The sequence below is a fragment of the Cotesia typhae genome, unplaced genomic scaffold (genome assembly GCF_013202065.1).
Source record: "Cotesia typhae breed Kobodo isofemale line unplaced genomic scaffold, CoteBio_Ctyphae contig_43, whole genome shotgun sequence".
Classification (NCBI taxonomy): domain Eukaryota; kingdom Metazoa; phylum Arthropoda; class Insecta; order Hymenoptera; family Braconidae; genus Cotesia; species Cotesia typhae.
The window spans coordinates 2,420,105-2,431,658 of record NW_027423752.1 but is presented as its reverse complement, the minus strand read 5'-3'; the positions used below and the strand labels follow the sequence as shown (position 1 = coordinate 2,431,658).

The following is an 11,554-nucleotide window of genomic DNA, read 5'->3' as shown; positions in this document are numbered from 1 at the left end:
GTGATGATCATGTGACCCCGTAGAATTCATTACTTAGCTAATTATTTTTATAATTACTTTCTGTAAATAAATCTTATTATCTACGTGAATTGTTCATAGAAGATGGGGATATTAGACGATCAAATTGTTTAACTACTGAAAAAAACAATGTAAATAATAAAATCCCTAGCTTTGTAACCACTACCTATGAAGGTACATTTGTAATTACTGCTATACGTCTGTGGCAAGAACTTCCGTCTGATATAGTAAATGCGTCCAGTCTCGAGGCTTTCAAGAATAAAATGTTTGACTATTTATTCAATCTAGATGTATGAATAGAGTCTATAAATGTTCATAAGATTGTAAGAGAAGTCGAAAACATAATTATAATTATATTATAAAATTGTAATCAGAGTGCTTATTACATCTGTAAAATTGTTGTTATTAATATTTTTTTAAAATTGTATTCTATTGTATTTTGTATTTTTACTTGCCATTTGGCCAGCAGGCTTTGGCATAAATAAATAAATCAATCAATAAAAAAAAAGTTGGTTCATTATATGAAACTCTAATTATTTTCTTATAACAATTCACTTTTACAAATTAAAAAAAAATTTCCATGTATTTTCATTATAAATTCTATTTCCTGATATACATTTTTTAATTTGAAACTATAGATAATCGTCAATATTCTAAAATTATTTAATGATAAATAGATTTATAAGTACAAAATTTGTTGATAACCATTTATTAACGAAACAAAATCGATCATGACTTTTTTATCTTATTATTCGTTGATTACTTAAACAACTAAGTTATTTCGTGTAGGTATAAATAAGAACGTATTACACACTAATAAACGCATATTAAATACTAAAAAACGTTTGTTAGATGTTAATAAATACGTATTAAATATTAATAAAATTTAAAAACTCGTCCAAATAAAAATTTTATTTTTGTGTTTAATAAATTTTTGATTCGCGCATGAGCCAAATACGTGTTTTACTAAATACAAATAAGCGTTTACAAATAAGAGGTAATGACAAAAATAAAAATAATGGAAGTGAAAGTATAATTTGGTGAAAAATAAAGTGTGAAAAACAGAGGACCCACCCTCTCTTGTAAAATACTCTCTAGTGATACAAGTAAAACCTCTATTATTATTATTAGATAAAATTTTATAATTCTCAAAAATGTTCGATAAATATATATAAATGTTCGAGAAACTTTTTACTATATAAAGTATGCAAGATAATTTTTTGAACAAAATTAGTTCTAAATAGTTTTAGATTTATTATTGAATTATTTTTAATCAACGATTTAAGTTATACCTTAGAATTGTTAATATTATTTTGTAAAAAATAAATTTTATTTAATCGGGAAATTTATTTCGATTTCAGTTGCCGAATGGCCTTTTATTATCTACATGTATTATCCATGTATTATCTACATAATTAAATTAATTATCCTCGTTTCTTTGTTACTACAGAATTTCAAGTATGAAATTCATTAAAATTAACAATGGAAAAAACCCAAAATATTTTTACTTCTTTGTTAATCTTGCCACCTACTTCAAATAAAAAAATTCATAGAATACGTGAATTATATAAAAAGCGTACTTTCAGTAGAAATCATTATTATATCAGTTATCAAGAAATCCACAATTTTCAATATTAGTAAGTTTAATACATTTTTTCATAATACCAAATTTTAATTGATTTTTGTTAAATAATAAAATTCAAATTATATTTTAATAAAGATGAATTCCCTTCAAAAACAATATGGCTACTATTCAGCCTTCTTTCTTTGGTGAATTCTTTTTCGGTAAGTCAATTTAAGTAATTATAATTATGAGTCAATAATAAATTGGATTTAGTTTGAAGAACGTGAAGCGATCTTTAACAACAACGACTGCAAAGGTAATTGATACATTATCAATAATTAATAATTTTAAAAAATGTAAGATCTTCTTTAATAAAACTAAAATTTTAGTTGGAGAATGTGAAGTTATTGAATTAGAGTTTTCCCGTCGTCAGAAAAGATTCACTGATTCAAGAATTTCTTTTCCACTCAAAGCTTTTGGTCGGAGGAGAACGCTAAATCTTCGTCCATCTTCGGGCGTTATCATCGGTTCGAATACTCCAGTTTATTTCGCATATTCGAATACCAACATACAACGGAAAAATATCCAAGTAAATACTACTTTAGGTTAGCCAGCAGAACAAATAATGATGATAATTTGTTTTATAGATGCTTAGCACATTGTTTCGCTCCCAATTTTACGAAGACGAAGAAAATTTGGCGGCTTTCACGCTTGATGTTGACTCTGAAGGACCAAAAATAAAGGTAATGAATTTATTGATTTTTCCTTTGTCTTTTTTTATGTTAAAGTGAATAATGCTTTATTTTTTACCTAGTATGGAATTGTTCGCTCGGAAAATTTAACAATCACCCCGTTAAATCCACCAACAAACTCTTCTGAAAGTTCCCCGCGGCAGTATTATCTTGCAAAATCAACATTTATTTTTACCGGGTTTCCTCCCTCACAACAAAGAACAACTCCAGTTCCTGCGCAACTCTACCCGGAAATATTACTTGTTTTGGACTATGATCTATTAATTATTCATCAAAATTCTATACTTCAACACTTAATCAACTTTTGGAACCAAGTCAATGTATTGTTTCAACCAATAGAAAATCCTCGGTTCCAATTAAGCATCGCGGGAATTGTAATTCTAGTGGTAAGTTATTAAAATTTTATAGATTATTAAGGGTGTAGTTCAGTTTGTAGGCTAAAAAATAGGCGATTTTTGAGAATTTCTCGTAAGCTAGCTATGAAAGATGTGTTTATAAAAGTTTTTTAGTAATAAAAATAAAGTTTTAAATTGTAAAAATAAGAAATTATTTTGTAATTTTTGTCAGTTTTTTTACGAAAAATTCGTACTCAAACGAAACGTCCCAATTTGGAGGCACGTCGGCTTCTTCACGATATATCGGCAATCGCTTATGTGAAACAAAAAATCTGAAGTGTTTTAGATTCGGTATGATAAGGTTACGAAATAGACTATCGATATTAATTTTGAACAATTGTTGTTAATGTTAAGTAACAAAAACAAAAAAAAATTTTTAACTGTTTTTTTCTCGCTATTATTTAAAAAAAAAAAAAAAAAAATATTAAAAATCAATATTTTAGCAAAATGGTAATCTATTTTGTAACTATTTATCTGTAGAATATGTGGTTAAAATTTCAGAATGACCGACCGATGGGTTTTAGAGAAACCGTGTTGGTCGTCCGTGGAATCGTAGTTATGAGAAAAACGCGTCTTAAGTTTCTTTAAATAAAAAATTATAAGAAACCTTACTAAAATTTATTCTGCGAAACTTCGCCCGAAATATACATTAGAAAAATGTAAAAAAAAAATGGATTTCTGAAAGTGACAAACTAAGCTACACCCTTTAGGATTAGCCACTGTGACGTCCGAAAAAAATGAGTAATTATCGGGAATTTTTTGACAGGAAAATGTAGAAATATCATAACTGTCTTCTATTTACCTCAGTAAGTGTACATTCAACAATATTTACGTAAATTTTTCACGAAAAATATTAAACAGTTGAAAAAGTTTTCAAACGGTCGAACACCTAAAAAATTTTAAATCGGTCGCTACTGTACGAAAAATCAAATTTAATGATTGATTCAAATACTTGCCCCATATTGTGCCCTCATATACGGTAAATTTTTGCAAATACGGGAAATTCGTGAATTTTTAATGCCTTACCCTATCAAAAAAATCTACATGAGTTTATATGGGAAATCCACATAGGAAGTATGGATTGCTATTGAAAGTGACGTCAGTTGCATCCCACCACATGAGAGGTCCACCCTCTAATACTTTTATTTTTAAAAATTATTCAATACAGAATCCTCAAGCTTTTATCTTTCCGAACACATATGGCATTATAAGTTACGATAATGCATTAGTCTACTTGAGTGATTGGTTACAAAATGCTCAAAATGCAATTCCTTTCAACAGTTATGACGTTCATATGCTTATGACTCCGTAAGTAAACCAATAAATATTTGAAACAAACATGGTTTATTGCACGACTCATGCTACAAAGCATTGGATAGTGCTCACGATCAAAAATTTTTTTTGCTTCATTTTAGTTATATATATTTATTATTTTTTTTTTTTGGTTTCACGTTTAATTTTATTATTTTTCATAATTAAATGAGCATTATGAGTCGTGCACTTTTAGATTTCCCAAAATTATTATTTACTTTAATAAATATAGCCATAATGATGTCAATCCAAATGTTGGAGGCTCAACGCATATGGGAAGTGCTTGCTCAGGTCTTCGATATGGCAAACCACTGGGGGGACTTATCCGCGACAACAATGATTCGGAACTCTCCAAAATCATTAATGGTGCTCATGAGCTAGGTCATGCGTAAGTTTTTATAATTTTTTTAGTAATTTTGTAATTTATTCGTTCATTTTTTTTCAGTAACTAATATAAATTTTACTTCTCAGACTAGGTTTGCCTCATGATAATCAAATTGGGGAAGAAGCAATACCATCATATCTAATGATGTCAAGCTTTAACCCCTCTCAGAAATGGTCGTACGACTCAAAGAAAAAAATGCAACAATCTATGCAGTAAGTCGATAATTGTAAGCAGTTAATGATCGATTTAAACTTTTAATTACATTACAGGTCTCAAGATTTTTCATGTTTGGATAATTACCCTCAAGTAGCATCCAGTCCACCAAAGATTTTAAGTCCTGATAATAATAACAATGGTGTTTACAATCATCAACCTCCTATCACAAATAGAACCCCAAGACCACATAACAACAATAAACCTAATGCAGAAAATGACAGAGTACTTTTAGGAAAAATTAACGATGGAAATATATACAGTTTTTATCCGTCTCATATACCATCGGGTAAACTAGTTACGATTATTCATTCGGACATTTATTCTGTAATAGGGATTTTTTATCATGACCCACCGGCTAGCGAAATTCATAACACTAGAGGAGAAAATTTTTTCATTTCTGTGCCTGATAACCAAATCATCACACTTGATCCACCGATCATGAGTCCGATTAGAATTCATGTGACACATATGTCTAATCATATTTATGCTTTCCAATCTAGTACTTATGTTCAGGACCCTTATTAAAAAAATCTGGAAAACGGTTGGCCATCCCTGCAACTTCTCGCTAATTCCATAGCTCTTTGAGCTCAAAAATCTGATGAATGTTCAATAAAACACTATTTTTTAAAATTTCAAACTGCCATAACTTTGGAATGAATCAACCGATTTTTATGCGATTGGCGGCAATCGATGCAGTTTTTCATATCCTTTAAAAAAATTGACAACAAAAATTTTTTAGATAAAAAATTTCGGAGTTATTCCGAAAAAATACTTTTTTCGGTTTTCTCGCTTGCATAATATCTCACGAATGAATGAAACGATTTTGACTGGATTAGTAGCAATTGACGTGGTTTTTTCAAGGTTAAGAGCTGATTAGTTTTTTGAGTTGATTGATAAAGCCGTTTAAGAGTTATTCCAAAAAAATCACCTAAAAAAAAATTTTTTTTCAATTTTTACAAAACGAGGTAAAACCAATAATTTCCCAATTTTCTTAGCGGGAAGTTAAAAAAGAATTCAAAATGATTATATTTTTAATCATTTTGAATACTTTCTAATACTTCAAATCCTTTTTAATACTATCTCTTATGGGCATTTAACATGTAAGATCATTTTTGATTTTTTTTTTTCAATAAGGATAATTGAAAAAGTTATACTCATCGAACCTCAATTTTTTTTATTTAATTGAAATAAAAGACAATAAGTGCATTTTAAAATAGAATATTTATTATTTTTCCCAAGTCACCTATTTTTAATCATTTTAAATTTAATGGATAGTCATTAAGTTTTGGATATCGATATAACAACTGAATTTAATGCCCTCAGGCGTTTTTCCAAAGAAACCTTAGTTTGCTAAGTTTTAATTCTTTGTAGTTAATTACCTTTATAACTACTTAATGGCCATTAAGCAGAATATATATAGAGAGCAGTATGTCGATTTTTTGTATTTGATTTACCAACAAATAGTTATTAATTTCTTCAAAAATGAAAATAACTTGGATATTATTAAGTCTCATTTCTTTGGCAGCTTCTATTCCAGTAAGTAAATTAATTAAATTTATTATTTATTTTTATCATGTATTAATTAATTGAATCATCAGTTAAAGGAACGTGAAGCGATATACCGCGAGCATGGCTGCAAAGGTAATTTATAAGGTAAATTATTAAACATATTTAAAACCTGAAAAGTTTCTAATCTAAATAAAATTACAGAAACAGAATGCGAAATAGCCCAACTGAAACTATCGCATCGTCAAAAAAGATCTGGAGATTCATCAATTTCTTTACCTTTCAACGTATTTGGTCGCATAAGAATTCTACATCTCCGTCGATCTAGAGGCATTCTCGTCGGCCCAAATACTCCGGTTTACATGGCAAGATCTACTCCGTCGGGTATTGATATCAGAAAAAAATACGGGGTAAGTTAATTCCACTGACTGAGTAGTTGACAAGTATCGCTATTAAAAAAATTCGTCTTAAAATTAAATTTTTGAAAAAAATTATGAAAAAATAAAATATTCATTTTTTCAATTTTGTTTACAATTTTAATCTCAAATTTTGAGTTTTTTTTTTAAGCGACATTTTTAGATTTTTCGAAAAAATTTTTATTTTACTAGATTACAAAAAAAAAGTTTGAGCTAATATACAAAATGGAATTCGAATATCTTCAATTTTGTAATTCATTTTTTAATATTTTTTTCCAAAAAATTATAATCGATACCAAATGATGGTTTGAAACATAAAAAGTATGTGAGAAGAGGGTCAATTGATTTGGTTCAATTAATTAAACCAAAAAAAGTTTAATAATTTTTTACTATTCGAATTAAAACTAAATAATAATTTTTTTTTCTTGGAATGGTAGTTTATGATGTCTACTATCATTATCAATACATAAATTAGTCAATAAACAACGTGAATTTTTAAAAATTACTAATTTATCCAAACGCGTTGAATAGTTCAATTGACCCCGGTTCGGGGGCAATTGAACCACTGCTTGGGGTCAATTGAACCAATAATATTTAAAACTAAAACCCGAAGTTTTAATAAATAATATATTAATTGTTACTTGCTAATATTACTGTTGCACCGTTTTAATGCACAGATATTATATTAAATGAATTAAAAATCAATTTTGAAATAATTTTCATTATAAATTCAGTTCATCAAATTGTTAGGTTATTTTCTGACTTTTTTCACGTAGAGTCAAGATGCGCGCGCATGTCCCATGCGTCTCCGTATGGTTCAATCGTCCCCGGGACTGCTGGTTCAATTGACCCCATATGATTTTATAACAATTAATAGTAAATAATAAATAAATAAACTATTATATCACTATAAAAAAAGTTGAGGATTATAAAGTATAAGTATATACAACGACTACAATTCAAACTTTATCAATTAATTCAAAAATTGAAATATTATTAAACAATTTGTCACCAGCCGAAAAAAAAGTTTACATACCTAAAAATAAAAAAATCTCAATTTTTCAAAATTTATTAATCACAATGATTTCAAATTTTGATCACATCCGAGTTTAACATATTAAAATCTAATTCTAAGAGTATTCAGCGTTTTTTTAATTTTTTCGAATTTTTAATTCGAATGGTTCAATTGACCCCCTTTTCCCCTACTTTACGTATTAATATTAAAAAAACCAAAAAAAAAATTATGTTTTTGCCGTCAAACGACTAATTTGAGTACTTTGGATGATTGGAACAATACTAGATCGGTATTAATTCACGTACCTACAGTTTTTTGAATAGATTTTCATATAAATAAGAACATATGAACATATGAAACCTACATGAAATTTGTCCGTAGAGTATAATTTTAAGAATTATTATTTCTCAGATGATTAGACCATATGTACCGTACGAATACTATGAAGACATAGAAAATTCAGCGGCTTTTATCTTGGACACCAATTCTGATAAATCAAGAATAAATTATGGATATTTGGCCTCGGATAATTTGGAAATCAATCCAGTAAATTCATTTACTTCACAAATAGGAGACTATTATTTGGTCAAGCGTGCCACTGACATACCAAAATTCAGATTGCCAAACAATATCGATCGCTCAAAATCGATCCCCAAGGTAATTTATCCAGAAATATTGGTAATGGTAATCGTCGATTTTACGTTCTATGCTAAATATGGTTTTAGTGGAATCATTAAACGTGCATTGAACATCTGGAATCGAGCTGCTTTGTTTTACAACATGCTCCAAAATACTCAATATAAACTAACCATCGCCGGAATCGTAATTCCTGAGGTAAGCAATTTTCTTCTTTTAAAATACATGCGTAGTACCTTTTCTTTTCTTGGTGGACAATGGCGCGAAAGATTTAAAAGTATTTTATTTTAATCAATTTTATTATTGAAAATGAGATTATGAGGCGTGCACTTGTGGATTTTCCAAATTTTTTTTTGAATATTTGGATGCTTTTTTTCGTTTCTATTGCACTAAATCAATTTTTTTATAGTATGGAATGTATCTTCATTGAACCATCTCTATAGTAGTATGCGAAATTTATTAATTCCGTGAACTAGCCAGAGTACAATTACAAAAACAGTTCTCGAAATAAGGCGAAAAAAATGTTTTGATCGTAAAGCACTTTCTGATACTTCGCACCATGAGTCGTACAATTCCACGCTGATAATAATTGATCTAAAAAATTTAGGACCCGTATGTATTCAATTTCATGAATCCACGTTTGATTTCTGGAGTTCCGGTCCTCGACTACGATCAAGTGTTGGAGGACATATCCGATTGGTTAGTAGGTGCAAACGCCTCAATTCCTTACATCAGCTATGACGTTCATATGATTATCTCTCCGTAAGCATTAAAGTTAAATAAAAAACATTTACAAAATATTTACAACAATTCTTTAATTAAAAAGATACAAACATGGCAATGATAATATTACTAACGTCACGGGAAAGGCGACAATGAATAGCGTTTGTCGGAATGTCCTCGCTGGAAAGCCTGGAGGAGGGATAATCTACGAATCTACTGTAAATGACAAAGAGACCTCGGCTACTGCTTCTCATGAGCTAGGTCATGCGTAAGTTTCGATTTTGTTAAGTTTATAAGATGTTCGCTTTATTTGGAATATATTATTTATATTTTAAGACTTGGTGTGCATCATGATGGATGGAATAAATCCCAAGGACCCTATACAACTCTTATGGCGACAGTTACAAATGAGAAATCGTACAAATGGGCCCCCGAGTCATTGGAAGAATTCCATCAATCGCTTGAGTAAGTTGATTATTTTAAGGAATTTTGACTATTTGTCTAACGATATTAATATCAACTTAATTTTCAGAAAGCGAGATTTTTCGTGCTTGTACAACGAACCTGACTTGGGATACGATTTTGAAATCTTACGAATAAATATAAATCCACCAAGATTTTAAAATCACCGTCGATGGTAAAAATGGCCTCAAGTTAAATTAGAAAAATATTATTGAATTCAAATAAACATGATCTCAGCACTCATGTTATACGTTAATTTACCGAAGTTAAGTTCAAATATACATGGAAAAAAAAATATTGCAACTGAAGCTATCTATTAGATACCTACTTGTAGATTCTTACTGTAGCAATATGTATTCCTACAAGAGCACTACTGTAGGGCTACTGGAGCGATCTGTTAGTTGGCTAGAATCGCTAACCAACATTTTTCTTACAGCGCCCTCTTACCAGACAAAACGATCTAAATATTTAATATTTTATATTTAACTAGCGACCCAGTCCGCTTCGCTGAGCTTCAGTTAAAATGACTAAAGTTTTTGTTATAATTTTTTATTTTATTATAATGATCAATTAATTTTTAAGTTTGAACAATAAGTTCAATACAATAATAATTAATAATTAGAGCAATACCTAAAATTAATAAAATCATAAGTAATAAATTTTGCATTATTCATCGTCAAATAAAAGATTCCTACCAAATTTCAAGTCTGTAGTAGAAGTTACAGTGTAGAAATGGAAATTTAATATTCTAACATCCACCCCCGCAATCCTTATTGGGGTGGATTGTTGTAAAATCCGCTCTTAGATCATTTCCGCATCACATATAGAAGACTCCACCTAAATTTATCGTCTGTAGGATCTACAATTTGAAAGTTAAAAATTTTCATTGTTAATATCCACCCCTGCAACCCCCCTGTGGAGCGAGCTATCGTAAAATTCGTTCATAGATTATTTATATATCTCTTACAGAAGACTTCTACCAAATTTGGGAGCTATAGGAGCTATAGTTTACAAACGGGAATTATTCATTGTTAACGCCCCCGCAATCCCCTTTGAGGGAGGATTTTTAAAAAATTGTTTACATACAAACCTTCTCCTAAAAATTCTGAAAACAACAAAAAAAAAATTAAATACATGCGGCATTTTATTTTTATTTATATAAATAGATAGATAACAAAAAATTTTATTATTCTATCGATTTAATCTTTTATTAATTATGATTGAAAATTTATACGGATAAATAAACAAGAATAAGTAATTAAAAATTATAAAATAGATTACATATTAAATTAACAAGTTTTTGATAAAATTTATTTATTTTTCATGGACCATTAAAAAAAAAAAATTGTTACAAGAATTTAAAAATTTTCAAAATTTATATATTTTTTGGTGATGGTCAATTTTTTAAGAAATTTTTAGGAGGAGTTTTAAATAATTTATTGGATCTATGAATTTGGTTCACCAAATTTTTCATTAAATTATTCGGATTTAATCCTGTCATTGCACTAATTATTTTCAACTTTATTTAAAAACTATCCAAACTATTAATATTTCTATTGGAAAGAACAAAAAATTAATAAGCCAAAGTTTTTTTTAATCATAATCCATAACTATCGACAGTCGCATATGAATTACAGATTGCTAGTATATATGAAATTTAATGAATTCTTATTTTCAGTCCTTTATTAAGAACTTTATGTTTAATTTCATGAATATATAATTTTTTAAAATAAATATTTTTTTGCAACTTAACTCAACTGTAAAATTAACAAAAAAAAATTATTTAACTTAGTTTTATATTGATATCATTATGCAGCGTTCCATAGTATAGTTAAGCCAATAAAAACTATTAACCAACAAAGACGAGCGCTCTCGACATGCATGAGATGAAATTTATTACACCCGTGTTCACTGAAAAGATGTGTAATATTTCTCAGCTATTGACAGTTATTATTACTTTTACTCTAGATTATCTTTAAAATAGATTAATGCAATCGAACAATCAGCCTCTTTACGCATCACTACCCAGTTAAATTAACAAATCCTACTCTTTGTCATCCTTACAGCTTCACTCACCATAAAGCTATATAAAGTAGGGGTGAGTATCTATGTCCTCGAGTCCTTCATTGTTTTTCGCAGTGAGATATCCAACAAA

General features: G+C 28.8%; 2 protein-coding genes across 2 annotated transcripts; both read left to right on the top strand.

Moving 5' to 3' along the window:
- Positions 1 to 1,760: 1,760 nt before the first annotated feature.
- LOC141528418 (uncharacterized) lies at positions 1,761 to 3,317 on the top strand. Its single transcript, XM_074244466.1, has 5 exons — positions 1,761 to 1,803; positions 1,972 to 2,171; positions 2,230 to 2,325; positions 2,397 to 2,720; positions 3,231 to 3,317. Exons 1-5 carry the CDS (start codon positions 1,761 to 1,763, stop codon positions 3,315 to 3,317), a joined length of 750 nt encoding a protein of 249 aa, XP_074100567.1.
- Positions 2,698 to 10,034, top strand: LOC141528417 (uncharacterized). Its single transcript, XM_074244465.1, has 13 exons — positions 2,698 to 2,720; positions 3,496 to 4,037; positions 4,273 to 4,428; positions 4,512 to 4,637; positions 4,695 to 4,863; positions 6,106 to 6,177; positions 6,240 to 6,282; positions 6,352 to 6,557; positions 7,990 to 8,412; positions 8,822 to 8,976; positions 9,041 to 9,205; positions 9,274 to 9,402; positions 9,470 to 10,034. The coding sequence occupies exons 2-13, from the start codon at positions 3,784 to 3,786 to the stop codon at positions 9,558 to 9,560; spliced, it is 1,989 nt and encodes a 662-aa protein (XP_074100566.1). The 5' UTR covers positions 2,698 to 2,720; positions 3,496 to 3,783; the 3' UTR covers positions 9,561 to 10,034.
- The last annotated feature ends 1,520 nt before the right edge of the window (positions 10,035 to 11,554 follow it).

Bases quoted from the DNA above. Each gene is read 5' to 3' on its own strand.
- LOC141528418 (XM_074244466.1), top strand. From the start codon at position 1,761: ATGGCTACTATTCAGCCTTCTTTCTTTGGTGAATTCTTTTTCG. The intron at 1,804-1,971 runs GTAAGTCAATTT...CTAAAATTTTAG, and splicing joins CTTTGGTGAATTCTTTTTCG to TTGGAGAATGTGAAGTTATT. The intron at 2,326-2,396 runs GTAATGAATTTA...TTTTTTACCTAG, and splicing joins CTGAAGGACCAAAAATAAAG to TATGGAATTGTTCGCTCGGA.
- LOC141528417 (XM_074244465.1), top strand. From the start codon at position 3,784: ATGGGAAATCCACATAGGAAGTATGGATTGCTATTGAAAGTGACGTCA. The intron at 4,864-6,105 runs GTACTTTTAGGA...ACCAACAAATAG, and splicing joins CTAATGCAGAAAATGACAGA to TTATTAATTTCTTCAAAAAT. The intron at 6,283-6,351 runs GTAATTTATAAG...ATAAAATTACAG, and splicing joins CCGCGAGCATGGCTGCAAAG to AAACAGAATGCGAAATAGCC.